At 39.3% G+C, this 25,450-nt stretch overlaps 1 protein-coding gene across 2 annotated transcripts in view; it reads right to left on the reverse strand.

Moving 5' to 3' along the window:
- Nucleotides 1–25,450, reverse strand: part of myo1d (myosin 1D) — a 111,016-nt gene that overhangs the window by 81,077 nt on the left and 4,489 nt on the right. Inside the window, exons 1-7 of one of the 2 annotated variants that reach the window (XM_042397659.1) lie at nucleotides 8,132–8,168; nucleotides 7,282–7,490; nucleotides 6,520–6,613; nucleotides 3,156–3,321; nucleotides 2,459–2,512; nucleotides 2,017–2,112; nucleotides 555–671 (exon numbers count right to left, since the gene is read on the reverse strand). In XM_042397659.1, the coding sequence (XP_042253593.1) occupies nucleotides 555–671; nucleotides 2,017–2,112; nucleotides 2,459–2,512; nucleotides 3,156–3,321; nucleotides 6,520–6,613; nucleotides 7,282–7,423 (669 nt within the window). In that variant the 5' untranslated portion in view covers nucleotides 7,424–7,490; nucleotides 8,132–8,168. Of the gene's footprint in view, nucleotides 1–554; nucleotides 672–2,016; nucleotides 2,113–2,458; nucleotides 2,513–3,155; nucleotides 3,322–6,519; nucleotides 6,614–7,281; nucleotides 7,491–8,131; nucleotides 8,169–25,450 lie in introns of those variants that run through there. The other variant, XM_042397658.1, reaches the window with a different exon arrangement.

Genomic DNA, 25,450 nt, shown 5'->3' on the forward strand with positions numbered 1-25,450 from the left:
GCTAGCTGCAGTGTCATATTTAGAGTAAAAGTATAGGACTGGTATCTATCTGTTGGACTTTTTCTTTAATGCTTTATTTTATGAATTTTGATAGAATTGTCATCTTAGTTTAGTTTTAAGCAGGATAGCTGAGCATACAAACGTGAAAACTGTTAACAGGCAAGCATACAATTCAACATGTATGGAGAATAATGTTTCCAATGCTAAATGAATAATAGGTTAATATTTCCTTGGGTTTAAATGGAGGAAATTCCTCTGAAAATCAACAACTGTTAATAAACTCAATACATCTAACAATTAACTACCAGTTATCAATACACAGTGAAATGTGCCAGTCACTTAGCTCCTTCCAAGATGCTTTAAAAAGGAAATTATTAGGGAATCACGACTAAAAATAAACATTTACATTTTCAAACCCTTGAACTCAAATTTATCTTGACAGACATACTGGTTCACTTTGCCAATACGTCTGAAAATCTGAGCATTAAACCCCTACATACTGGGACGCAGCTGGCACAAGAAATGAGCCGGGATTTGGTATTATCGAGTATTACCAGATGTAGGATGGTGGCCAGGATCTTGTAAACAGTCTGAACCTCGTCCCCTGTGAACCCGATCACTTTCATGGCGTCGGCGACGGCTTTGAAATCAGCATTATCGTTGATGCTAGACTGGAGAGAGAGGGGAGAAATGTTGGAGACAGATGACATAAAAGTGACTAAAAGTAAACAAAGTTAATTGGATCAATCAGGGCGGTGTTTGAAAATGGTTTTCTCTCAGTCAGCTTTTCTAAAATTGGAGTGTCGGTTGATTTCCTGAAACAAATACACATGTTGATATTCCTTAGAAAGTTATTTTCAATGTGTGTTTTGTTTCAGAGTCCTGGTCTTTCCCTTCTTCTTCCAATGAATCCAGACAGAGTATTAAACTCCCACAGTTAATTAAATTACAACCTGGTGCTGAACTGTGATGCCCGGCTATAGAAAATAGAAGTCTGTGGGACACACAATGTACAAACCGCCACCTCAGCTGTTTGGTTGTACTGTGTTCCATGACGTCAGGCTGTTTGTTGCAGTCAAGTGGTTTCGTTCCTACTCATTAATCTCGGGCAAAGACTGCAGCACACAGCAGAGGCCTAAATTACAACACCTTTCTAAAAAAAAAAAAAAGTACAGTAACTCAGAGCTGGTAATCACTGAAATCCTTTTTCTAAACATGTGATTTGTGCGGTCACTTGTAAACAGTGGCAAGGAAACCCACATCTGTTAAGCTGTGTTATTCACTCTATTCACCCTTCTGAAAACAAACTGTATGTCAGACTGACACTCCTCCAGACTTCTGTTTGAGTTTTCATGCTCTGCCGCTTTCATAAACAACACACAGTACTCTACTGTTTTACTAACCGGTCACTTACAAGTGAAAAGACACTTATACCAATAGAATTGCTCTTCAAGAAAGAAATCATTGTAACATCCTGGAAAAATATCATTTATTGAGCTTTGAGAACTTTTTAAACATGCTTGTTGTACGTATAAGGCTTTGCATGGACTCGCCCCACCTCCTTTAAATGAATTCATTAAGCAGAGGATTGGCAGTGACAATAGCACCAAGGTCACCACTAGAGGGGACTTTGTGGTGCCTTATAGACGCACCACATTTGGACAAAATGCACCGTCAATAATGGGAACTAAATATTGGAATGGCCTATCACGATGGCTCAAGGCAAATCAGAGCTGGGATCACTTTTAACCGGACATGTGTACAATGTATTTTGTCTTTTTCTATTTCTGTATTGTGTATTTGCATATTTGTATTTGCATATTTGCATATTGTTTGTTGTGTTTCTGTTATTGTTACCTGCCTAGGGACGACGGATGTAAATTAGCATTTTTGCTAACTCCGGCATGTTTACATCTTGTATTTTATACTGATGTTCATTAATGTACAAATAAACAAATTAACATGTTCTGAACCACAATATTCTTTATAGGAGGAGAATTTTATACTATATACTACCTTAATCTGGCCTCCAACTTTGATGTAGTTGTAGGCTGTTGGGTCCTTCTGGATGTGAAGAGAGCGTAACAGAGAATCCGGAGCTCCTTTGAGCAACTGGAAGACCAAAAAAAAACACACAAACCTTACTAACAACACTTCATACAGAATCTTAATTGTGTTTTCACATGGGCTATTACATAGACAAGTATGTCGTATATGCAGCTTTTCCAATTCTATGACTGTTATTTCTGATACATTTAGTCATACATAATATGCGTACTGCATCCTGAGTCATTAGCATGCCCACCATGTTTATATTTATTACATCTATGGAAAAGATCTCTACACTCTTTCACACAAAACATCCGATACAAAGAGTGGCCTCACTGTTAATTCACAATACTCCTACACGTAGGAACAAAAGGTCTCTTCACACGCAAATACACACACACACACTTACCTGGTAGTATGAGTGGAAGCTCCTCTCTCCTTCCTGTTGGAAAATTACCCTGGACTGTTGGGGAAAAAAGCGACATAAGGGCAGTGTCATTGAACAGCTGGCTTAAAGTGAGGAAAGTTTAGTCACTACAGCTTTCTGCCATCTGAATGTAAAAATTGTACTGCAATCTAGGCCAGATGTTCCAAAGATTTTTGGCTTGTGAACCTATAAAACTACCCGGTATTCCACATGAAAAAAAAGGCAAATGACAGAAAAAAGTCTGAAAAATAGACAGAAAATTGGTAGGATAATGTGTTTTTCTTAATTTCTATTTTGCTTATCATCCTGCAACTTCTTGAAAGGTCCCAACTTCCATGCCGGGAACAACTTATCTAAGCAGTGGAGGAACAAAGAGCCATGGCTGACAGTAGAGTACGGGAATTATCAGCACAGTTGGAACACATTTTTAAGCAGATGCTTGGCCGAAACAACCTACTGTATAAAACAATGTATTAAACCATTTCCCTTTATTATGATAAAAAGACAAGATACTGACTGTGATGTAAAATTCAGCACCAGTCAAAAGTTTGGACACACTTTCTCATTCAAGGTGTGTCGAAACGTTTGACTGTTACTGTACATCTGGAGAGTTTTTATTACACTAACTCAGGAATAAATCACTCTGTTTAATCTCTGAGACCACATGACACGCCTTTACCTTCTCCAGCAGGTAGTTGTTGATGTGACCGCCGATGGGATCTCCCTTGAAGTCAAAGTTGATGTCCATGTACTTGCCGAAACGGCTGGAGTTGTCGTTGCGGTTGGTCTTGGCGTTCCCGAAGGCTTCCAAGACGCAGTTGGATTTTAGCAGCATGTTTTTTACCCTGTGGGAAAGCAGGATGGTATTTAAGTTAAAGTGGTCGACAAAGTGCAACCAGCTTAGAAAGAGTGACTCATTCTGTTTAAGTTGCATAACCATGAACTCCCACCTATGAACCCGACCATGTTTGTTTTATTAGCTTCAAATCCCCTCCAATATTTCTACTTTTTCAGCAAGAAAATGAGACGAGAAAGCAAAAAGCTGCATTTTGTTGTGAGATTTACTTTTATGTGAATGTGTGAGCGTATTGATGATGTGCTGTGTTGCTCCTCAGGCTCTGTGGGCCTCCAAACTAGATCCTCCTTCCTCGTGCTATTAGCTGGTGCGTTTGGGGACCTGGAGCCAATCAGCCCATCTAAGGATACATAAAGAACTTTTTGCTGCCTGCTTACACCCAAGTGTTTGTATAGTTAGAGCTATTTGTCAGGATTTAGTCCGTAGCTCTGACAGTTTAATCTTCAGTTAAACAATTCGCTATCTTGATTTATTGTTTTTTTAAGTCTTAATTCCTATCTTTCAGTCCTTGCCAGGAGAGCTGTCATTTGTGTCTCTTTTCTCCTGTTTTTCTGTGTTGTATTAGTTTTTAGAATTGTAACTTTGTGAAAGTAGTATTGTGGTTTTGTTTCTATTTCGAGCCGGCTGGTTTGTTATTTTGGCCGGGGCTCTCCCTAAAGTCAAACTCGTGCTTCCATATCTGGCAATTAAAAGATCAAAAACAAACCGGCTCATTTCCTTCATCTGGTTTTCTGTTCCTCCCCTCTCTCCTAGACCACCTCGGGGTCGTAACATCTACGTTTGTGATATTATTTTCCCTCTGCAGTCATCAAAAACAAAGTAAAGTGACCTGGTATAGCTTGAGTTTTGCAATATGTGTTTCCATTATCGGTTCCCCTGACACTCAAGCAGGAAGAAGGCCAGTCTTAGCTGATAACTAACCCACATACTATAGATAACAGACAATAATCTGCAGAGATCAGTCAATAACCATCATTGAGTTGGAAGTTCGGCCTCCTAGTACATCATGTGTGTTTGAGACTTTACTGCTGTTCCTGCTCACTGACTTCTGCATGCTCGCTGTAGTGTTAATTCATCAAATAAGTTTTATGACTTGAAGGCTAATATAATATTATCTTATCTCACTTATCTTACTACGGTAACTCAACTTAGATTGCAGCTTTTTGGAAGTAATACAGCTTTATGTTAGTTATAAAACCGTGGTCCCCAAAGTCAGCAGCCAAGCAAATTTACAAGTCCATTTTTATGTTTTTTTATAGAGATATTGTGGTGAAATCTGATGCTGCCATGGCTGAACACACAAAGGTTTTGGGCACTTTAAGATATTTAGATTCTTATTAATGATGCAATATCATCAGGGAGGCGTCTGATCGCTTGCAAATCTATTCTGCAGTGTGACATGGAGCCCCAAACATGCAGCCAGAGTCATAAATAACTTTTTTGATTAACAAAGAGTCTTATAACAGATGGTTTGGCCCCCACGGAGCCCCAATCTCAACGTCATGGAGTCAGTCCGGGGTTACAAGACGAGACAGAAGCAGCTGAGACGCCTGAATCCACAGACGAACTGCAGCAACCTCTCCAAGATCATACCGGCCAACTTTTAGGTTTCAAAAATCGGGAGGCTTTTTCTGAAGGGTGAAAGATAAAGTTTTACTCGAGGTGACGATACATTTGTAACTGTAAGTGCAACAAAACCTTTGCGAATAGAAAACCAATATGTACTTAAGGCAGGAATAAACATGTAGAAAGGAGATATTTTCAACTGCTTTGCCCGCAGTGTCCCATCCACTGCCGGTAGGTTTTACACAACCACAGCCAACCACATATCCTAACATTTGTCAAATTCTTGTAAACTTAGTTACTGTCTGAGACAAACCAGTAGCTCCTCTCTCTACCGGCGGTACCATGAAGGACTGCCGTACACTGCCAGAAACAGGTTGTGATAACGAAAAGGAAAAAACTATGAAATCAGGAGATTAACGGGAATAATTACCAATCAGTAGCACAGTGGGAGGAAAGGTTAAAAATAGTGAGACTCTTGCGAAAATCAGGAGTTTTGGCAGGTTTGCAAGATGCTTGAACAACCTGCCTGCCAAATACCTTGAAAAACTGTGTGCCTCAGTATTACGAGAACTGTTGCTGAACTTTGTATGAAGTTAATTTATAAAAAAAAACTATTCATGGCATTATTCTTGAAAGCATCCCAACTTTATTTTTAGTGCCTAAAACTTTTGCACAGTACTGTATAAAACCATTTATACAGTATGTGACAGGACTAAGTGCATCCTGTGACCCAAACTAGGTCCTGATGAGCTATATTCTATGAAATCATCAATCCTTCATTGTTATGTCCTGTGCTGTGTTTAAAGTGTGTTTAATGTGTGTTTAGTTTGTGCACATTTGCAGATAAGAAACCCTACATTGCACAGTAACGGTTTGTGCTCAATAGATTCTATATGTTCAAATGTATCACTAACGGTTTGTATTCACCAATATGTAATCCATAAAGCTGACTCTTCCCGCATTATCTCTACTTTTTATCTCTAACCTACATTTTGTTTACTTTACTTCAAAGCTGACCTCTTTCTTCCTTCTTAAAGTCTACAATACAGCTCTGTGATATTACTATATGATGAAATTCCTCCTCTGTGTAACGGCCCACACCCGCTCACTTATCAGTGATACTGACTATAGCCTGGTTGAGGTGTAACTACGTCTCACTATGATCTAAGAGCCTTTGACTAACGGCAGTATTTATTCCTGGACTATGACTTAATCAAACTACAATAGCTGTGATAAGATATTATAAAACACTTCACTGCACTATCTGATAGAATATATAATCATTAGAAATGAGAACTAAAGCACTTAAATGAGGTATGAAGGTAGAAACCCTTATTTGGAAAAGAAGAAATAATTTGGAGTATTTATTGTATACTTTTACAGCATGGTGGCGTTTTGACACAGTTGGCATCTTACCTTAAAATGTGCATCTGTGGTATCTCATTTGGATCAGGAAAACACTATTTGCGCTATAAATGTGGTTTTTGTGATAAAGTTTCCAGTGAAAAGAAAAATGGAAACAGAAAAAACCCTCCCTGTCCGATAATATTTGTCGTTTTAGTCACCAAACCCAGCCTGTGTTCAGGTTCATGATGTGTCAATAGCAGCAGCAGCAGCTCACCTTTCAACTTCAGCCCTCTGATTAGGATTGGTGATAGCAGCAATGTATTGCATTATATACTTGCTGGCTTCCGTCTTTCCTGCTCCACTTTCCCCTGTAATAAAAGACACAGTGTAAGGAGTCTTTAAAAATAACAATAAATATTTTTGGTGTCTATAATTTCGGGGTGGTTTGCTTGCCTGCTAAATTAAAACAACCAAACCTCAAGTGGTTTAAATAACTTTCAAATGAAGTCAAAACTTTAAACATTGAGTCTTTTTGTATTCTTGTGATTTAAGACATATTGTCAGCTAAGAGCCATAACCAAAGCCTAATTGATTTTGAAATATAGCACAAAAACATTTCAGTCCACTAACTTTTATCTTTTGGTGACATTATTAGATTAAATTGCCTTGGTGTGGATTTATTGTCAGGGTTTAGAGGGGTGCAGTTCCCCCTTTGACCACTGAGTGGTGCTTCTTCCTCCACATGTTTTCTCCACACTGCCACTCAGCTTGTGACCACACAAAATATTTGTTGTTGAAAAATGAAGGTGAATTGTTTGTTATTTTCAACTTAACAGAGGTTATATCAATATTTTTCCATCTCTCAGGGGAGAAACATCTGAGTATGAGAGGAAACAATGGACTTTTACAGCAAGAAAATAGGACAAAATTGGCCAGAAACAAACTATAATCACAAAAATGTAAATTGTAAAATATCAAATGAAACATTTTGGGGTTTTAAAGTCTGGCCCATGCGGAGGGAGGTTTCCCATGTTACCTGAGATGACAATACAAGTGTCTTTGTTCCTCCTCTTCATGGCTTTGTAAGCGGCGTCAGCGATGGCAAAGAGATGGGGTGGCCTCTCGTACAGCTCACGGCCTTTGTACTGCTCTACGATTTCACGGCCGTAGATGTTCATGGCACGGTAAGGATTGACGGACACAACCACCTCTCCGATGTAGCTGTAGATCCTCCCCTTCTCAAACCTGAGGACACACAAAAAGTGAATTTTAGAAATATAAAAATATCTGAATTTTTCGGCTCATGTCTGTTGTGTTTTTTTCTTGTGTTCAAAGCAGGTAAAAGAACATAGGAATAGCTGAAACAACATGTTCATTTTCTTGCAAGACTGTAAGCACAAACAACTCTGTCAAGGTCAAATTCAAACGTCTGGCAATATTTTGGATTTAATGTGATGAGGCAAAGATATGTTCTGATTATTCAATAAAATAAAGCACAAATGTCTTGTTTTCTCTGAAAGGATATTTGTCAGAAATCCGAAATCCAAAGATATTCAGTTTACTATCATATATGACACAGAAAAGCTTCCAAATCCTCACAGTTGAGAAGCTGCAACCAGCACGTTTTTGTCATTTTTTTCTTAAAAATGACTAAAACAATTATTCAATTATCAAATTAGCCGATGATTTATTTTCTGTTGTTCGATTATTCGACTAATTGTTGCGGCTCTACTTTAAAGACACACCTACTGTAATTAAACACATTGATATCTAAAAATATCAACAGAATATCTGTTATTGATTCCCATCCCTACAAACTACACTGCAGTTCATTATGAATCAGATATTGTATCTTTCAGAAACCAGTAAATCTGATGCAGGTGCACCTGGATGAAGACCTTCTCTCAGGGTCATTCACGGACATTCAACATGCAGGAAACTCAAAGAGAAAGTAAACATTAACCTGTATCAACAGTATATCAGACTTTACTACTTTATAACAAGTAAATAAATCATACCCATTATAAATAAGTTTATCAGATATTGACAATGTTGAAATGTCAATAAGCCATAAATATTATGACACCTAATGTTTCCCATCTGTCCAAATGCCCAACTCAGCATTTAACAGCCTCCCAGAGGGCTGATTTTTCACACTTCTTATCACTGTCAATACAGAAGGTACTTTTAGACACAAATAATGTGTTAACAGTTAGATCCTGTTCCTGCTTCTCTCCTCAGCACTGGTAGCTCTCACAAGTATTTATATATACACCGTTCTGTCCACATGCTTTTGTTTTAATTCTACAACATACAATGATATTTGAAACAATAGTGCTTCCAACTTTTTAGAGACACTTATGGGAAGGCCCTTTCCTGTTTATGTCCCCCTGCACAGAGCTGCACCAGCTGTTCAGCCTAGTTATAATTTAAATGTTTCCTTAGTGGAGATTTACGCATCACTAAATTAGAACCAGTTGCACCACACAAACTAGTTCTTACGCAGAGCTTAGATATTACTAAATATTTACAGAGTTACTAGGTGGAACTGTCAGTGTAAACTAGCTGAATGAACTGACTGACAAAGCTAACGTTAGCTTGCTAATATCTTGAGTTGTTCAGACTGAAGCATAAAAGGGGTCATATGAAATATGGTTTGACCTGACAATTTATATTTCGCAGAAAAACACACTGAACCTCAAATTACAAAACTTTATTCCAATAAAGTTAGACTAAATGACCAAATAATAACACTTAGCTCAGCATAATCTGACATTTTGCCCTCACTGTGAACTACATGAATACTACTAATTCTAAAACACACAGGGCTGCAACTAATGATTACTTTCATCATTGATTAATTAATCATTTATTATTGACAAATGTCCATCACAATATCCCAGAGCCAAAGCTGATGTCTTCCAATTTCTTGTTTTGTCCAACCAAAAGTCCAAAACTCAGTCCTCCAGGTGTCTAGTAGAGCTGCAACTAATGCTGATTTTGATGATTGATCAATCTATCCATTACTTTCTCAATCAATCAATAAGTTGTTTGGTCCATAAAATAACTGTCTCTAAAGCCCAAGATGACGTCCTCAGATGTTTTCTTTCATTCCGACCAACAGTCCACAATCCAAAGATATTCAGTTTACTATCACAGAAGACTAAAGAAACCAGAAAATATTCACAATTAACAAGCTAGAATCAGATAATTTGTCAGTTTTCTTCTTAAACGATTAATCAATTATCAAAACAGTTGGTGATTAATTTAAAGTCCAGATGAGACGAGATTTCAAGAGTATCTAACCTCCGTATCATGACGTATTTCTGAGTGAAACAGGATGGACAGGTAGGACTTAATGTTGGGAGGAATTGAATGTGAATGTTGAAAAGTGGGCGTGTTGTAATGAATCTAAGCTCTGTGCTGCTAAAAGTTGAAGATTGATTGATGGGTGAATGTCATGATATTATTGGTTGAAATTGGTTGGTTCAAGCCAACGTAAGCACTGGGGATGTGCAGAGGGCCCAGTATTTGTATTTGTACCTGTATTTGTATTCGAATAAAAGTGGGAAGAGGCTTAAAAATCCTGTTTTTGTTTTTAATAATCTAGAATTAAAAGTGTCATAAAGTGTTACAATAAATGTTCATGAATAAACTACCTTATGATGGAGGTCCCCACATGTTATACACCCATAACAAAGAGACAGCACACCATGTAACGTGTAGGGACGAACTTCAAAGGCGATTATTGCTTTGCACTTTTCATTTATTGCCTATTTTTTACAACCTAACTTTGTGGAAAGGAGAAGGGGAACAACAGGTTATGGAGAGTCCCTCGGGAGCACTTTGCTTGTGTCAGTAGCTCAGCTTTATCTCTGGGGAACACCCCCAACAAATAACTTTTTAAATATTTGTATGAAACAAATATTCGTATAAAACCCACTATTTGTGCTTTGTCAAATAATGTATTCGTATTCGGGCACACCCCTAGTAATCACACGTCATATTTTGTTTAACAAGAAGAAAACATGATTGAAATTTGATGAAAGAATTTATGTGATGAAGTTATGCTGCACCTTGACTTCCTGTTTACATAGTTGGATGCTTCTTATTGGACAGATGTTTCCTTGCAAACAACTTGAGTGTTTACTAGCTCAGACATTACATAAGTATTAATGGTGCAACCTGATTTAGTAAAACAATAGTTTGAAATTAGCTTGTAATTAATAAGTACTCAGCAGGGACTTTATGCACAAACTTCTCGCCCAACATCAGCTCAGTGAGTTTGGCCTCACTAATGCCTTTGTGGCTGCATGAGAACAAATCTTTGCAGCCAGATTCCAAAATTCTTGTGGAAAGTCTTCCTAGAAGAGGCTGTTATAGGAGCAGTTTAATGCTCATGGTTTTGGAAAGAGATGTTCAGCAATCACATGGGTGTAATGTTCAGGTGTCCACATACTCTTCATAGCATAGCTCTGTCTCACTCTCTTTCTCTCACACTTCGTCTCTCACTTTTTTGTGCCTTTCTCTCTCATAATCTCTCTTCTCTCTCCCTCTCTCTCTCTTTGCCTGAGGCCGCCTGTCTGACTTCCTTCCTCTCCAAAGACGACTAAGATCCCAGTTTCTCCTCACAGAAGAATGGCCTCTTTCTTCACAGCTGCCAAACCTCTGATGCTTCCTTGCAAACAGGGCCAACTCCATATTATTCCAAAACAGATCTAATGGGTCTGTGTGAAGCATCTGATTGTGGGTTTGAATCAGTTGCAATAAAAACTCAATCAAGCACTCGAGTTTTTTTTTTTTTTAATGAAAATGCTGGCTCGCTGGCATAAGTACAAATCAAGCACTGAAGAGTGTTGCATAGATGTCAACACTTTGATGTTGTGATGACAATATTTGCCTTGAGCGTCAACCAAAACATGAAGGGTAAGGCTGTTGGCAGATGCCCATGACACTCTTCGCGTTGGTCAGGGTTTCCTAAACCTTGAATCTTTAAATGGATGTGAGTGTGGCCTTTTTAATCCATCCTCTCTTCTCTTCATTTTGAAATGGTAGCAGTATTGCATTCAGGTACATGAATTAAAGAAGGTGAGTAAACATTACATTCACGCAGTGGCTAGGAACAATAATGCTTAACCACAACTGTATGCACTACACTAACTACTCACACAACAGCACATGCTCAGATTAGCTCATCCCTGTGTGTTCAGATTTGCGTGTGAGTATTCATACTGTATGTCAGGGCCGTTCACAAACTGGCACAAATGCGTAACAATGAGACAGGATGCTCATGTGTCATGGACAGGGTGGGATGACGGGAAATGCACTTTAGCAGGCTTCAGTATAAAATGAAGGGATACTATGCAGGATTTTACGAAAAAAAACAATGTACAAGACTCAGACAAAAGCAATCATTACTTATGACCCACTAGAAGTGTGTGGCGGTGTATTTATCCACAGAGACTCTGCCCTCTGCCTGTAATTTATTATTTTCTTATTATTTTGCTTTGTTCAAGATGCTTCTGGGCTGCAACATTTGGGCAGCGGGTCTGTAGCACCAGCCAATAACAGCATGCAGGGTGTATTGGTACTCAAAGGTATCAACTGAAATAACCCAGTACCAAGTAGTATGGGAAACCCCCCAGTCAGACAATACCTACGTCCGATCCTTTTTGTACCCAGATCTAGGAAAAAAACAACTATTTGTATGGTTTTGCTGGCAGCCAATCACCTCAAGCGTTCTTCAATTTAAAGCGACGTGTGATTGGCCCGTTACCACAGCAGCTACAACCTATACAGTCTATGGAGGTGAAGTCGAGCGCGGTGTATTTGACAGAGTTGGCAGTTCAGCATGCCAAGATGCCACCAAAACGTTCATAAGTATGAATATACTACACATCTGTCGAATGAAGTAGAGAAAATAAAAGGTATCGAATGAAGTACTCTATTGGTATCGGTATCACTTTAAGGGTACTGGTATTGGTACTGGTATCGTTATTTTGTAAATGATACTCAGGCCTAGCAGGATGTGATGTTGGGACTCGTAGCGTAGCAACCAGATTACACCGCTTATTTGATTTTATTTGATTCAGTGCTTCTCTTCAGTCTCCCTCCTCTGTTGCATGCAGAGTGCTGCTGCTGCTCCTCTGATGCCGGTGTGTCTGTTTGACTGACACACACACACATACACACACACACACACACACACACACACACACACACACACACGCAAAGCAGAGAGTGGATGTGTTTATTTGTGCTTTAGAATGTAACCGCGGTGAAATAATCAGAAAATAACGTTTTATTACTCTGGCCTAGTATCGTAAAGTCTACAACTATGTACCACATATTCAAAACACTATACATGATTTGCATTTTAAGAGCTAAACAAACTGGTTTGGTCCTGTAAGTTCCCTGCTCCTATGCAAACTGTGTACTCTAAAATGTGTATAAATAACAAAATAGAGCAAATATATAAAAGCAATTTCAACATGAACTGACTCGGCAAAAACTTAAAACCATTTAATTGCACAGGACTAGAGGCTTCGCTATCATATCTCAAAACAGCGGTGGTATTGCTAAGCTAACATGCCAGCTCTTCCTCCCCTGGTGCAACAGAAAAAGACCCATTGTGCCCCCCCCCCTCCTCTCCATCAGGAGGCTGCTGTGTGCCGGCTCCATTGTTCAGATGTCAATCGGAGGCCTTTGTCTGAGACAGGCCCTCCGTCTCCCCCAACACGGGCCGACAGCGAGCTGCCCACTTAACGTACATGTACAATAGGTTCTGGGGGATTGTCAACAAGGGTAAACATGATGGGAGGGGGGGGGGGGGTATCTGAGATCCCAGCTGGGCATACACTGACAGAAGGTGATGGGATCTGTCATCCATAATGACAACATCTACAGGTATTTTACATATTGGACATTGAGCTGAATCCAACCTGTACACCAAACTAAATGACAGACTAAATGGGTTGTACTGCAATATATTCATTCCTTTCCACTACACAGACATTTTGCTATACTGTTAATAACTCACTTTAGAGTATCTGCTTGTATTCTACCATTGAGGCTAATGCTGTAAAAGTAAAAAAAAAAGTCCAAATTCTCTGATTTCAGCCTCTCAACTCTGAATATTTTCTGGTTTCTTTAGTCTTCTGTGATATAAAACTGAATATATGTGGGTTGTGGACTGTTGGTCAGGACAAAACAAGACATTTGAGGACATTAACTTGGACTTTGGGAAACAGTGATTGACATGTTTCACCACTTCCTGACATTTTATAGACCAAACAACTGATAAATTAACTGAGAAAATAATCTGACAGATTAATCAATAATGAAAATAATCACTAGCCCACGAGATTTGTGCCTGTCAGCATTAAGGCCGGTCAAACTGATTCAAATCACACTCCAGATCAAGGTGACAGGTGGAGATTTACACTCTAGGACACTGTAGAGATATCACTGTACGATTGGCAAACTCGTTATATCCCTATTTATCAAGTCTGTGAAACAGCACAATGAAAGTGTAATGAGGGATTCAAATGTAATATTTATATAAATATTACAATGGGGAGTGTCAGTCTTGCATAATGGTTTTCATTTTCCCACCCGATAGCAAAACATTACACACAAGACAAAGAAACCACAATCAAACCAGCCAAGATCATCACTCAATTCTTTGATAAGCTGCACAGTTAGTCTGAAATCACATTCAATCATCCCTATTTCCAGTCAAAAATAATGTCAACAGGCTATTTTAAATGTACTGTTAAAAGTTTTTGTTTTATATAATAAAGGTGAAGAGAAAGAGGTCTTTGGAAAAATATCAGAAATGTTCCTTTTTGTCTCAGCCAGCTGAGGGTGTGTGTTGGTGTCTGTGATTAATTGTAAGCAGTTGGCAGGTTACCGCTGTTCAATCGTAAAGAACGGAGACAAAGTAAACAAACTGGTCAGACAGCTTGTTGCTAACAGGGATTATGAGGAGCAATGACCAAACCAGCATCTAATGGGAACAAAGTGACATTACAAGTATATTAACATGCTGTTTAATGTGCTGCAGTTGGCTCATTGGTTATCTAGCCTGCTAACTGATGTTAGCGGTGCATTTTTCCCTGCTGAATGTTTGTTTAGTGGTTTGTTCAAAAAGTTAAGGTGCAGGGCAAGACGTGTGTTCATGTTTGTAAGTTAGATAAGAAAGAGACTTTGGCAGGAAAGCTAATATTTGCTGTTTAGAGTCTGAGGTTCTTGTGTTGCGTAGCAGGATGCAATCAGGCTCAGTGTGACCGTCTGCTCTGCTTATGATAGAACATCATGTTATCGCTTTATTCAAGATCTGATTTGATGTACTGAAATAAGGTCTCCAGATATATAAACAGATGGCAGAACTGTATTTATTCCAAATAATGTAAAACTAAGGACACGATCCTGAAATCAAAGAATTTAAAATACTTTTTGCTAATTTTGGTTTCTGCTTTTTTTCTCAAAGGAGGCAAGTGATTTACAGAGCAGATATGTAGCTGTAGCAGACAAAAAAGGCAGTTTAATTTCAGTTGGACTGTAAGATCAATAGAGGCAGGGTTTAAATCAGTAAAAGGCCCAATCTGGGTTTATAAATAGCATCTAAAAGTCATGTTTGTGTCTATTGTCGAGAGGAGAGGAGGGAGGGAGGAAAGAGGAGGGAGGAGAGAGGAGAGCTACATTAATCAGTTGGAGCGTGTCAGCCGAGATACAGTGTTGTCTGATCCATCTGTTACTCTCATTTAGATGGATTTAAATGACACACAGGAAAAAGATTAGAGAACCTTATGGGTCATAATAGTCTCCGAGAAATGTTATTTACAGAAGACATGGAAACTGAGTCAGATTTAAATTTGGTAGCACAGTCATCTGTTCCTTTGTTTTTTAATTTTCTCATTTTTGACATCTTTCATGGCAGAGTGATTTGGGCAGTGACCCAGTTGAAAGCAAAGGCTCGAGCAGGGTTGAGATATGGGTATGAGTCTGGTTTTAAAAAAGAGTTTTCAGAGTTTGGCTTTAAGCAAAGCTGGAAGGGAGGGTTGATAGAGCATAAATCCTCATCAGGTGTGATAGCACAACTCCCTCTACATCATCTTTATTTTTTTCCAATTCACATATTTTTTCCTCAGTCTATCCAGCTGTGAAGGGAAGTGTGTCTGAACTGGTCTGACCTGTGGCCATGTGATCTCTTTCCAAAAAGGACCCCTCCCATGAGCTGCCAGGAAACGAGCAGCGAGACAGACAGATAGACAGAGAGGAGGAAGACAGATCATACTTGCAAGCAGCATCATGAATTGTGAGACTTACTTATGATTCATGTGTAGTCTACGTCCACCTACCACCTTTTGACGTGAACACATAAAAAACACAAATGGACGACTGTGCAAAGATGTTAAAACGTGATTCAAAAGATTTGTCTTGCAAACAAACGCAGAAGAGAAAATGTGATCGATGTTTTTTGCTCTACCGAGGAACTTTTGTCTGCCTTAAAAATACCAGGAGAACCCTAATGCCACACACACTGACACACACGCCTCAGATGTGAATTACAGAGCGAAGCCAAGCACAACCACTGTCTCCAATCTTGTTTGGGTGGGTCTTTTTTATGGTTAACTCTGGGAGGAGCGCAAGCAATTTATGACATTTTCTCACCCAGAATCCCCTCCCCTCTCCCCAAAAGAGAAGAAACTGAAAAGAATTAAGAGGTAAATGTGACTAAAATCATGTCTGTGAGAACGCCAACCTAATTATAAAATTTCAAACGATTATCTGTGTCTACTTAACACACGAAAAGAAGCTTACTGTGTCTTTCAGCAAGATTTTCAGCAATTTGAGCCATTGCAAAAGTTATGACGGTACATATGCTGAGCAATCCCAAAAGGGAAAGTACTGTATGTTATGATGCATTGTAAAAACTTTATCAGCCTGTTAGCTTCTGCTAGTAAAGTTCAGTTCAAGCAGGTGCAGATATGCTCTAAAAAGCAGAATTTCAACACTACAGAAAAACTGTCCAAACTTGAATAAACGATTTGTGTATTTTACGTTATAAAAGTTGTAGTAATGAAGCAATCTGTGGTTCATATTGGCCTGTGCAGAGCCAGCACGTGTTGTCATCATTGTTGACCTTCAGGGTCACTCTAGGAATTATGAAGGGTAGGGAGATAATCTGTGTCTGTTCCACTTTTATCTCCGAGTTCACTGTTTAGAGTGATAGCAGTATGCTTTAGGGCTTATCCCTGTGGATGATGGGTAAGGGACGTCTTGTCTGTAAAAACTGGTTTTCTTACAGAGCGGCACGCAGTTATATCTACTGATTATCTCGTCTGCATACCTGGAGTCTATTTCTCAAGTCTTGCTATGCAAAGCTGATGACAGTTTGCACATGAAAATTAAAGCTGCAACGACTAGTCAATAGACTGAGTAATCCAGCTGTTTTGATAATCAAATCTAATCCTAATCAGTCATTTTTAGATAAAAATTAAAACATTTTCCGGTTTCAGCTTCTTGACTGTGAGAACCTGATGCTTTTTATTGTCATATATGATAATAAACTGATTATCTTTGGCTTTTGGACTGTTCTGATAAGATAAAACAAAGTCATTTGAAGATGTCACCTTTGGCTGCAGGAGGTCAAAAATCTACTGTCTGACATTTTATAGACAACACAATTAACGTAGACAATAATCAGCAGATTCATTGATAATGAAACAGGGCTGCAACTAACGATTATTTTAATTATCAGTTATTCTGCTGATTACTTTGTTGATTAATTGTTTTGTCTATAAAATGCCAGAAAATACTGGAAAATGCTTGTTACAATTTTCCATGACCCAGTGTGGCGTATTCAGGTGTCTTGTTTTGTCCGACCAACAGTCCAAAACCAAAAGATATTCAGTTTATAATCATGTATGACAAAGAAAAGCATAAAATCCTCACATTTCAGAAGCTGGAACTATGTTTGGCAGTTTTGCTTAAATATGACTAAAATGATTAATTTTTTCCATGCAACCAGTGAAAACAAAGCAAAAACAAAGACTTGACTCTCACTTATCATACACCACAATTATTTCATAATCATTAGTTTGACTCTTCATTCTGGAGTAACTGAATTATTCTCCACCCTCTGCAGTTTAAAGGGGTCAACAGTTCATACACAGCGAGTAAACTCACTGAGGATGAGAAAGCTAAGTTGAGTCCAGATGCTGCTGGATTGGGCAGTTCAGCAGATGGATGCAATGATAAGTGAGGAGAAAAACAACAACAACAACAACACTAATCTAGAATCAGTTCTCAGCAAACATGTAACTGACTTAGACCCGAAAGGCAAAACTGATCTAATGCTCTCTCAGAGGGGATTATCAAATACTTCGGATCAAAGTCAGATTACTGCTTCTACAGTGACAAAGCAAACGTAGCCTTGAATCAGGACACAATTATTATCATATACTGAGTAGTATTTATTACTGACCTTTGTACCCAACCTTCTACACCATGGTCAAAGTATGGAAAGTAAGTAAGTTATCATCCCAAAACCATAAATCTGCTACTGCACCAGATCTTGGAACCTGTCTGCAGGGATTTACTCCTGTTTAGCCACAAGAGCATTAGTGAGATCCATTTCTGATTTTGGGCGAGAAGATCTGGCTTGCAGTCGGCGTTCCAGTTCATCCCAAAGGCGTTGGACAGAGTTGAGGTCAAGTTTTTCCACACTAAACTAGGAAAACCTTTTTTTTTTTTTTTTTTTTTTTCAAGTGGACCTGGCTTTGAGCACCGGGATTCTCATGTTGAAACAGGAAATGGCCTTCCCCAAACTGTGACCACAAAGTTAGAAGCACATTATTGTCTAAAACAGAGGTTCCCAAACTTTTACCCTTATGACCCCTTGAAATATACGTCTATGACTTGTGAACAGTTCCACCAAAAAGTGATTTTCCTTTTGTTAGATTGTTTCATTTGAGTATTTTCAGAGGTCTCAAGGGGTAAAACTATCCACTATTGCACAAGAATCTATCCTGTAAATAATCTCACAACCTCTTTGGATTTATCATGAGAGGTTAGCAACCATTAGTCTAACATATTACTGTTTGCTATAGCCTTGAGATTTTCCATCATTGGAACTAAGAGGTCCGGCCCAATAAGAACCCCAAAAAGCATCTGTATCTGTGGAAAGGGGTGTCCACATACTTTTGACCATGCAGTGTGTTTTACCACTCGTATTAAATGATTGACAGAACTTATGTGCAGGTTTATGATGCTGATTGTGAGTAAATTTGGCATGTCATTATGTATTATGTCATCAACTCTCTATTAAAACTATTACTCCTTAGTGGCTAGTAAACATCTACTCTGCTTCAGGGCAACGTTGAGGTTCTTAAGCTTCTTTAACAGCCAGCATCAGTTCAATATCACATTAGATCCTTGTCTCAGATGTACCAGGGTAGTTTAAATTTCGGAGACCCACCAGAAATTAGTAAAAAGTGTTGCTCTACTCCACCTACCACCCCTCTACTCCACTCTTTTATGTACAGTGCGACGCGGGCCTCCGTCACGGTCTGCAGCCGTCAGACATCTGGGCTCTGCATTAGGGGATTTTCCGCTGCTTTGTAAAGCCTGCTTAGTGCTAAACAGCAGCTCCCAGACTGTCTGTAGGAGACGCAGCCCATCAACACATAACACATCCACCCTCCCTCAGGCCCACATCAATCTTTCTCCAAAATCAGAAGAGGTAGTTTCAGCGCTACCGGCACAGCTGGGCCTGCATCCGGACTGGAACAGGAGATACTTTATGTAAGGCTTTTTTATTTCTTATGTTCACACTCAAGATCCACAAATCTTGAATTGTGCGTTTTCACCACAAAAAGATGTTTCCCCAACCTAAAAATAAAGATAACAAAACTGAGAGCTTCACTGTTACATCATCCTTATATGTACCGATGACGTAGATCTTCTTGACAAAATCTTGGCTCTTATGACATAATGCCTCTGGTTTGAACACATGAGCAAAACTCTGTGTCCCACTTTCCTGCCCTCAAATGATGCAATGTCTGTCTGTGAGTGAATGATATAATGTTATCAAACTGGAAAAACAAAGAGAGAGAGAGAGAGAGAGACAGAGAGAGAGAGAAGGGCACATCTCCCATCTGTCACCACAACAAAAAGCCAAAACATGAGGGTGTGCAGGACAGGATGGACAATTCTAGTAATGTTCCCACTCTCTCCATTACTGCAATAAACCCAACACCTGCTGTTACTTTACAGCAAACTTATTTTAATGCATCTTTACCTTGAAACACACTGGGCTACAAATGTTCCAGTATAACTGCACCGTATAGTAGATTCGAGCAGGGTTGGGTGATGACTCAAAGTTATTAGAAGTGGAAAAAGTGGAATTTCTGTGATGCATATAATCGTGTGGTCTGGACATTTCCATAACCGGGCACAGAGCACTTAATGTTCTAACTTCATACAGGTTTAATAGACATGGAAAAACATCAGTTGTTTACAACACAAACTATGTGCAGCCTTGTCTGCCTTACATGGAACTCTTACTGTTAGGAGCCGTTTCTAAACAAGCTACTGTAACTATACTGTTTGTAATGAAGGAAGATGTCAACTGGTGTGGCTTAATGACATGTTTTTAATCGTTTTTTGGACGACAACAGAGGTCTAAATGCATGTGCTCCTCCCATTCACGCTACAGGATGTTCCCAGGAGGCCATCAGGTTTGGATACTTAGGGGGAAATGGGAGCCATGTGTAAACAGCCTGGCTACAGATCAGGTGGCTGACCCTCCTTTCTTTGCTGACTGGGATCAGGGCCATCCACCACACCTGTTTACACACACACATGAATACCACCACCAAGCTGTTACTGTAATATGCATTTCCAGAGTGAGAAGAGGATTTCAATGTGATTAAATTTCCAAAATTTTAATAAAAAGAGCCTTCTGGTGAAAGCGGGAGACATGAAGGGAGGGGGAGGTTGGGGTGGGGGTGGGGGGTTTCTAGCCCTGGCTCTTAGCCTGATGTACTTTAACACTGGCCAGCAGCAGCGACAGATGTAAAATCACAGTGGGCTTGGCTATGAGAGGGGATGACTGGATGGATGGGAGAAAAAGAGAAAGGAGCATTTCCTAAAGAACCAGACATTACTCAACATGCTAATTCAGGACAGCAACTATGATTTCCCTCTGGGTTAAAACGAGAGCAGAGAAGAGCACAAAAACAGACAGATGAACAAAAAATAACATGTCAGGCAGAGGTAAAAAGGGACAGGGATATATATATATTAAACAGGGTCAAAACTTTTAAAAATGCTGCCTGAAAGTCAAAAGCCAGGGCTTCAACCTGCTCTGAACTGCAAATTTACCTCTACTTCCTGTTCGTGCTGACATCAGATTGTTTGCACATGGCCTCAAATGGACGTCTGCTCCATGGTCTTTGTTGTTAAGGTTGATCCATGTGTTGTTCTTGTTGTCTGCTCGCATGTTTTGGATCAGATTCGGGCTCCAACATGTGCGGATGTAGTTGAGAAGTTTTCATTTCAAGTAAAGAGAAAAATAAGTGAAATCCTGCTATTACTATTTGTTTATGTTGTCTCCAGAACCACCGGAAGTCTGTTGAGGAGCTAAAACAGCCTGTTTCAGGCAGAGGCTGAACTGCATAAAGGGCCAGTATAAGATAAATAAAAGAGTTTTTTGAACTGTGAATCATGACAAGATATTCCAATAGGTCCCCAGAATTAAAACATAAACCTGTATTTGTGCATGGTACATCTCCTTTAACAATGTGAAAGAGAATAAAACGTGTAATAAATAGTGGCAGTAAATAATCCAGCTGAGTGTGTATGCGTATTGTGTCACACAGAGGCTGCGAAGTGATGTGAGGCGCTGGCCGTGAAAGTGAGTAAGCTGTTCCACCCCCGCAGTGGCTCAGAGCACAGCTTCAACAGGTGGACAAGAGAACAATACAACACTGGAGGAAACAGAGAATGACATCACAGCCAGAGAAAATGAGTAATATGTTCACTTAAACGTGTAACATCAGCCGCCTGAGTCATACGCACCATTAGCTGTTGCAAAACACTCCATGCAAGCTGATTCTTGAAAAACATAGCACTCATTACTTCGGTGAATGAGGCTCAGATAGTAGATAAGAGTGTTGCATGAATGCATTATGTCTCATGTGTGTGTGTGTGTGTGTGTTGCCCAGAGAACAAGGCTTCTGGGAAGTTGTGTCTGAGGGTAATGTTGCAGACAGAGGATGCGGTTGTTTGTTAAATCATGAGCCAGACAGCTTTAATGGGAAACTTACCAACATTAAATCCTCTATTGAGGCTGTACCAATGACAAGGGTCACGATGGTCATCATTTTAAATCCCAGGATATTAAAGAATGATTCAAGATAACCAGAATTTAAGTAGAATTTAACAGAGATTGAAACCTTAAATTTGCTTACTAACGTACAAGGTCATGAAAATCATTTATGTGACCACATTCAACTTTAGTCCTCTACACTGCTAAACTCTTGAGCTGGGTACTATTTGAATATCTTCAATATTGGTGCCAATACCTGAGCATTGTATGTACTGTTCAAAAAAAACAGCAGCATACAAGGCGCATGAACATAATATTTCAATGAAACTACTTTTATTGTCGTTATAGCTCCAACAATAAGTTGATTCATGAATTGACAAATAATAAATTGGCAGCTAGTCAATTAAACAAAAATGCTAAATATTTGACAATTCCAGCTTCTCAAATATGAATATTGGCTATTACTTTTCCTTGTCTTACATTACTGTATAGTCAATTGAATATTTTTGGATTTTGGACTGTTGCTTGGACGAAACATTGGACAATGTCACCTTGAGCTCTAGAAAAGTTTACACTGTCATTTAAAGGCAATTTTCACTGTTTTCAGGTGTTTTATAGACCAAACAATTCATTGATTAATCAAGAAATGAATCTGAAGATTAATCAATAACAGCTATACAAGTTATACAAGAACTGCTGCCTAAATAAAATACAATTTTACAACAAAGCTTGTGAAAGTAGCTTTTCCTGAGCTCTTAAACCAACATGAAGCCAACATGGAGCCGACATGGCGCAAATATGGCGCCAATATGGCGCCAACATGGAGCCGACATGGAGCCAACATGGAGCCAACATGGAGCCAACATGGAGCCAACATGGAGCCAACATGGGCATTCCTTTAAGTCTTCGGAAAAAAAGGGAAATTTGAACATTTACAGATCAATGACAACTAGAGGAAACTCCATCTGCTAATGAAGATCACAGGATATGATCAAAAGCTCCAGACCAGCTTCTAAATTAATGTTTTCTCAACTGCTGTTTCCAAGGTCAAGAATTAAAGTTGAGCCTGAGCTAGCAAACTTAATTTTTTAGATTCTAAGATATTTTGTCAAAGAATATGTAAAATATAATCTGGCCAAGCATTTCAACACTTGACAGTTTTCGATAATTTATGCAGTGGACACATTTCTTTTGGTGCTCAACACTCAGCCCTACACCTCAAACCTCAGACCGACACAAGACATGCACATGGCATGGCACAGTGTAATTATATGAGTAAACGGTGAAAGGCAGAGCCCAGATAAAATGTCAAAAAAAAGTATGACACAAAGACACTAAAAAAAGAATAAAAACTGGTCTTGGAAGCAGTGTTAGCTTGTGCTAAACGACCTGCTCCCGACCCCGCCTGCCAACTCAGGCAGTCCACAAATGAGACGTCTCTTAGAGCTGGTGAACTTATTTTAGAGGGGAATAAAGCTACACAAGCACAGCCCCTGTTTATGTAAGGATGGTAATGTGTTTCAGATTACAGACGGTTGTATGGAAATACTTGTGGCGAGACTGGACTTTTCACTGCTAGGGTTGCAGGGGAGCAGGCCTACGAGGCATTTCTTAAAAAGTCCTTCTATGAATCCGTCTCGTTCGGAGGGAGGGTGGGGGAGTACGCTTTTTCTTCATGATTAGAAATCTCCTGGCAAGGCTGTCAGTCTGAGACACCGAGGAAACACTTGCATGAGGACTTTTTATGACTTCAACATAAAAGCAACATATTTCATCAGAGCAACGGAGAGCCTATCATCTGTCTTACGATTGCAATTGACATCGCGCTCCGTCACAGCTGGTCTTGGCAAAGGGGCAAAAGCTACCGGGCAAATGAGAAGGAAGCTAACTAGAGAACACTGTCTATCTCAAGAGTTCATCTATAAATATTTCTCTTCCAGTCACTGAACACCGCTAAGAGGGAAAAAAACTTTAATAAGCGGGTTGGGATTAAATATTCTTAGAGGCATCTGCTGCACACTATCACGCGTTTTCATCTGTGCTGCAGGGTACAGACATGTCGGCCAGGACTGTGTGTTCTGCACATGGACTTTGGTTTTATTGCTGAGGAATGAACAAAGGCATGAAAAAAGTAAACAGATATGCCAGATCAAGCTAAGGAAAAGAACCTGGGCTAAAAATATTTCTACGCCAAATACCAATTCTTTTATCTTCACTGAAGCATTCACAAAAACAAAAAAGTTATGACATAAAAACACAGCGATTTGAGACATTTGAATGTTTTCAGGATAGCTTTTACTTTTATAGAAAAGACTGTAATCTCACAGGAGGAAGAGTACAAAGTGTGAGCCTTGATCTTGGGTTTCTCTCCTTTATTCCACCTGAGCCACAGAGGTACTTTGATCCCTTTTGTTTATTCTGCAGGAGTAAGAGGGAAAGAGTCAGGTTGTCCTTTTTTTCTGCACCACACCTCTTCTATTCTACCTGCAGTTACAGAACTTGGAACAGGAGAACCATTGTTCTACTGACAGCAGATGAAAATAATTTGCCGGATAATTTTACAGTCACATACCTGGGAACACCAGAAATGCAGTGACGACTTGAACTTGTGTGTTATGTAACTTTAAGAGCCTCTGCAACCAAAGAATAAAAAGACACCGCAATTTTGAATCTCAAATATACTGTATTAGCCTGTCTGCACATACGATTTCCAACTAAGCTGAGAAGAGAAGCTGCAGGAAACAATGAAATCTGAGGAGCAATGGAGGGGGAAATGCCAGCTTTCCTGCTTCGCTGTCCTGCTCCATATTATTGGAGCCTTCCTGTTCAAAGTCCTCTTTAACTCCCCATAGAAGGGTTCAAAGGTCAAACCACTCGGAGCAGTTCTTTTAGTCAAACAAACAGGAGCTTTCTGAATCTCTGCACGATGTTATCGCTTATTTAGACACAATATTCAGCGTGATATTATCAGTCTTGAAAACCAGCATCTCTAGCCGACTGGAAAAACAGGAGGAAAGTGCAGTCCTGAGCCAGAAAGTGTTTACAAAGCTGCTTGAACATATTTGTAGCAGATAGTGCTAATATTTACCACATTTGGGCAATTCAGACAGGGTTATGTACTATGCTGACTTTCTAATGGTGCACATATTTGGGCACTGATTGCCCCACCCATCATGTACTCCAACAAGACTAACACAAACATGACTTGAACCAGTTCTGGTACTGTAAGCTCAGGCGCTATCAAGTTTCTCTAGAGCAATTTTATTTCACTTGTTTGCACAAAAATGAATAAAATTTAGCAAGTTTACACGAGTGGAGCTTTTCAGTTTTTTGTTTTTTTTTTACACTCATTAGACAAAGAATTCAAAAAAATACCTCTATAAATATTTGGAAAACACAGTTTTGCAGGAATGTTTTTTCCTGGATTCCAACGGAGAGACAAAACAAGCTGCCTTATAAAGACATTTAGAGTAGCAGCAGTTTTAGAAAAGTGCCCGGAGGGTGGATTACGTACGCTGTAAACAAAGTGTTGGTCTGAAATAGCTTCCTGTAATCATTATTTTGTCTATAGTTCACCTTTATTTAGACAGGTTTATACATCCAAGCCCTCACGTCATCCATCTCGCTAGAAGACATCTCCAGCAAAACACTCAATCACTATCATTTGTAGTTATGCCTGACCTGTAGCATCCATATGAGCATCAATTAAATATCAACTAAGTGAGAGAACAATCACAGTTAAAAACATATTCTGTAATATCCTATAATTCCCATCTTTAACCCACTGTTTTCAGTCATATATGAGCTCATATCAGTTGACACTCCTACATAAACAAACTCTTGGTCCAACAAGTCTTATCTGCTGACT

Source organism: Thunnus maccoyii, chromosome 20 (genome assembly GCF_910596095.1).
Source record: "Thunnus maccoyii chromosome 20, fThuMac1.1, whole genome shotgun sequence".
NCBI classification, from domain to species: Eukaryota; Metazoa; Chordata; class Actinopteri; order Scombriformes; family Scombridae; genus Thunnus; species Thunnus maccoyii.